The sequence below is a fragment of the Lissotriton vulgaris genome, chromosome 12 (genome assembly GCF_964263255.1).
Source record: "Lissotriton vulgaris chromosome 12, aLisVul1.2, whole genome shotgun sequence".
Lineage (NCBI taxonomy): Eukaryota > Metazoa > Chordata > Amphibia > Caudata > Salamandridae > Lissotriton > Lissotriton vulgaris.
The window spans coordinates 5164691-5168575 of NC_141700.1; the positions used below are offsets into that span (position 1 = coordinate 5164691).

At 57.2% G+C, this 3885-nt stretch overlaps 1 protein-coding gene across 3 annotated transcripts; it reads right to left on the minus strand.

Annotated features, from left to right (window-relative positions):
• Nucleotides 1-558: 558 nt before the first annotated feature.
• On the minus strand, nt 559-2992 carry LOC147673015 (cold-inducible RNA-binding protein B-like). Of its 3 annotated transcripts, none has more exons than XM_086946679.1 (5): nt 2940-2992; nt 2171-2284; nt 1391-1615; nt 1134-1259; nt 559-1044 (listed from the first exon to the last, which is right to left on the minus strand). In XM_086946679.1, exons 2-4 carry the CDS (start codon nt 2274-2276, stop codon nt 1135-1137), a joined length of 456 nt encoding a protein of 151 aa, XP_086802805.1. In that variant the 5' UTR covers nt 2277-2284; nt 2940-2992; the 3' UTR covers nt 559-1044; nt 1134. The 3 variants fall into 3 exon arrangements, with proteins under 3 accessions (XP_086802805.1, XP_086802804.1, XP_086802806.1); XM_086946678.1 differs by having other exon boundaries at nt 559-1050; XM_086946680.1 differs by having other exon boundaries at nt 2171-2731; nt 2790-2992.
• Between the last annotated feature and the right edge of the window lie 893 nt (nt 2993-3885).

Here is a 3885-nt window from a genome sequence, read left to right on the forward strand (position 1 = left end):
TAATAGCTCCCATTTGTGGTATCCAAGATTCTGGCATCGGCGCCGAGTGAAAGTCACCACCCTAAATTAGGAACGGCGCCCCAACCAGTTCAGCAAGCCGGCTTCTGGTGCCAGCTGCTGCTGAACCATCCACACAGCTCGCCAGGGGGGTCTAATCTTAGCGAGAAGGCCTCGGCGGGGACTACCTGCCGCCGCTTGTACCCTTTTTTAGTTAGAGTGTTCCGACCATCCGCACAGGCTCGAGGAACATAGCAAGGATGCCTTTCAAAGCCCAGAGCCCTGGCAGCATGGGGTGTGCTTTGGTGGCACAAGATAGGGAACTTGTACCCTCGGTCACAGACACCAATAAACGCGTTTAACAAAATATCCAAGCCCACCCAGGCGTGCACAATGTAAACTCAAGACACAGATGTCCACAACACCCCGTAAACCAAGCACGCACACATGACCCACCCCTTCAAGCGAATAGAAGAAACGCGTGCAAAACCCCAAAACGCAGGCTACAACCAAACGCTGCGCTAGCCATTAGTGGCGAAAACAGAAAGGGAAATCACTGAATTGTAATCCAGACCGTCTTTAATAGGGCTTCATGAAGCCAAAAACAATTGGGTACACAATATTCCTAACCACTTCGAACACTGAATATGCATCTCTTCCAGTAAAAAAAGGACATTAAGAACCTTTCACGGAAAGCTTCAAGAATCAGAGGCGTTACTTTACAGTAAAACAAGGTCTTTCGGCTGCTCCAGGGCGGTACCCCACGTCCGTGGGTGTACCCCGCTACTCTAAGGAATGTTAACACGTGAAGTCAATAATGCACTTTTCAGAAGATTCCACAGCTTGTTTAGTTTCCGCTCTCGTAAACGTTGCATTTCTGAAGAATGGACCAGCTCGTGAAGGGCACGGACAAAAACAACTCAAAATTCTATGCTGGGCATCGGACTGGTCGACAAGTGCAGGATGGAGGTGCAGTAAACCAATCAGCGAAGCTCCAAAAAGTCTTTATAAATACAGCCATTGAAAGAGGTCGAGGCGATGTGATGCCTGAAACTGAAAGGAAACACAAGGTCACGATATGAAGCTCTGCCAGCTTTTAAAGCGGCTGGAATCAAGCACCTCCGGTCCCAGCTTACTTTAGTTATCATAATAGGATCCTCCGGACCGGTCGTATCCGCCGCTCCTGCCGCCACCGCCGCCTCCGTAGTAGTCTCGGGAGCCGCCTCCATATCCGCCGCTCCTGCCATAGCTGTCTCCGCCTCCTGGAGTGCAAAAGAAAAAACACGTTAGTGAGCTGAATACCCTGAACCGACCCACGAGGAGTTAACAGGCAACTAACACGTTTCCCCACCAGTACCACAATAAGCCACACAGCCCTAGGACCAGCACCCACCTCGAGATCCCCCTCGGTATCCTCCACCGGATCCTCCGCGGTATCCTCCACCGCCACCGCGGCCTCCGCCGGAGGACTTGCCGGCCAGGTCCACGCGGATCTGCCTTCCATCCAGGTTCTCTCCGTTCATGCCATGCAGCGCGTCCTTGGCGTCATCGGGGTTCCTGAAAGTGACGAAGCCGAAACCTCGGGATCTGCCGGTCTCTCGGTCCTTCACCACGACGCCTGTAGTAGGGAAAGAAGCGTTACACCGGGGGGCTGCAGGCAGCTTGATACATGGCCATCCCAGGACCCCTGCCATACACAACGAGGCAAGATCAGACCCCATCCCGGCTACCCAAGACCCCTCCCTCATACACGAGGGGCTGCAAGAGCAGACTCGATCCTGTTCCAACTCAAGACCCGCAGTAAGATCAGACCCCATCCCGGCTTCCAAGACCCCCATACAAGAGGGCTGCAAGAGTAGACTCGATCCATCCCAAATCGAGACCCGCACTTACGACGGGCTCAAGTAGGATCAGACCCCATCCCGGCTACCCAAGACCCCCCATACACGAGGGGCTGCAAGAGCAGACTCGACCCTGCCCCAACTCGAGACCCGCTCTTGCAGTAAGATCAGACCCCATCCCGGCTACCCAAGACCCCTCCCCCATACACGAGGGCTGCAAGAGTAGACTCGATCCATCCCAAATCGAGACCCGCACTTACGACGGGCAGAGTAGAATCAGATCTGATCCATAGCTCCCCCCACCACCACCACCACCGCAGCTTCATACTTACATTCGGCAATGTCGCCGTACTTGCCGAACACGCTCTCCATGGACTGCTCGTTGGTGTCGAAGCTCAGGCCCCCGACGAACAGCTTTCCTTCATCTGATTGGGACATGGTTGATTCTGCGGAGAGAGAGAGAGGTTAGAGCCGCGGTCCCGCTGCAGCGAAGGCCGCGCCGCACGAGACGCCTAAGAAGAGAAAGGGCGGGGGGCGGCCATCTTGGAGTCAGGAGGCCAGGCACGCAGCGCAGGCCGCCATCTCGGAGATCAGCGAGCAGGGACTGACGCAGCAGCCGAGCCCTCCACCCGGCGGGGACATCCCAACATGGAGGCGCCGTCCAGACAAACCCCTCCCAAGATGGCGGCCGGCCCGCCATGAAAACACAGGCGTTGGCGCAGAGGAGCCGCCGCTCAAACCAAAATATCGGTGCCCGGAACAAACCAATAAGCCACCGAGGGCCGGCAGACGAGCCCACCCAGGAGCGCTGGGATGAAGCGGGGTCTCTCGGCCTCCCCGCATCGAGAGCGCAATATCCACCTTCCCGCCGGCTCAACCTCCCCGGAGTGTCCCTCTCGAGAGGACGATGATCAACGCCAGACTCGAGCCCACTAACGAACCGGGCTCCACAGGTACACCACACGGAAAAGAGAGCTACCTACCCCGGGCCACCACCACTGCGCCCCCAGTCTCCCTCGCGGTCCCCCACACCCTGCCCCCAAGACACCCCGGCGCTGTCCGCAGGCCCAAGCCCTCCCGAGGCCCCCGCAGCCTCCTTACCGGATTCAGAACACGGAAGCCAAGTCAAGCTGCGGATTGTCAGGAAGTGAAGGACCGAGCAGTCGCGCGCTGTCCTTTTATAGGCCAAGCGCAGGCCACGCCTCGTGACGCTTCATTCCCGCCGCTGGAGGGGCGCATGCGGGGAAGGGCGTGCGTGACCGTTGGCGGCGTAACGCGCCTTCCCGCCCTCGCAAAAAGGGGCGTGGCCGCTGCGCGCGCCTCCCTCGGGGACAATGGGAATGGTGCGGCGTGACGCACAAAGGGTTCCAGCCTCCCCCCCCCCAAACACCCGCTAAACTGATCACATTAGAAACCGCCGCCCCCCCCCCCCCTCAGGGTATCGGGGCCCCCCAAAAACTGATCACCGAAGAGTAAAAAAATTAGCCTTACAGAGGGTTCCAGCGCCCCCTAAAAACAACTCGACTCATAAACAACCCCCCCTTACAAAGGGGGCCAGTGCTCCCCCCCCCCAATAAACAGATCGCATTAGAAACCGCTCCTCGATCAAGGGTAACAGGGTCCAAAATCTGATCACCGAAGAAACCGCCCCACTTACAAACCGTCCCCCGAAACAGTACACACCAGAAACCGACCCCTCACAAAGGGTCCCCGGGGCCCCCCAAAACAGCTCACCCAAAAACCATGCTTCTTACTAAGGGTACCAGGATCCCCCATAAACAACTCACATCGAGACACCATCCTTCTTACAAAGGGTTCCAGTGCCCCCCATAAACAGCTCACATCGAGACACCATCCCCCTTACAAAGGGTACCAGGCCCCCCATAAACAGCTCACATCGAGACACCATCCCCCTTACAAAGGGTACCAGGCCCCCCCATAAACAGCTCACATCGAGACACCATCCCCCTTACAAAGGGTACCAGGATCCCCCATAAACAACTCACATCGAGACACCATCCTTCTTACAAAGGGTACCAGGGTCCCC

What these genes read in the sequence shown, in the direction of transcription:
- LOC147673015 (XM_086946679.1), bottom strand. Translation starts at nt 2,276, where the DNA reads ATGTCCCAATCAGATGAAGGAAAGCTGTTCGTCGGGGGCCTGAGCTTC. An exon ending in GTACGGCGACATTGCCGAAT is followed by an intron (nt 1,616 to 2,170) that starts GTAAGTATGAAG and finishes TCCCTACTACAG; the next exon opens with GCGTCGTGGTGAAGGACCGA. An exon ending in ATACCGAGGGGGATCTCGAG is followed by an intron (nt 1,260 to 1,390) that starts GTGGGTGCTGGT and finishes TTTGCACTCCAG; the next exon opens with GAGGCGGAGACAGCTATGGC.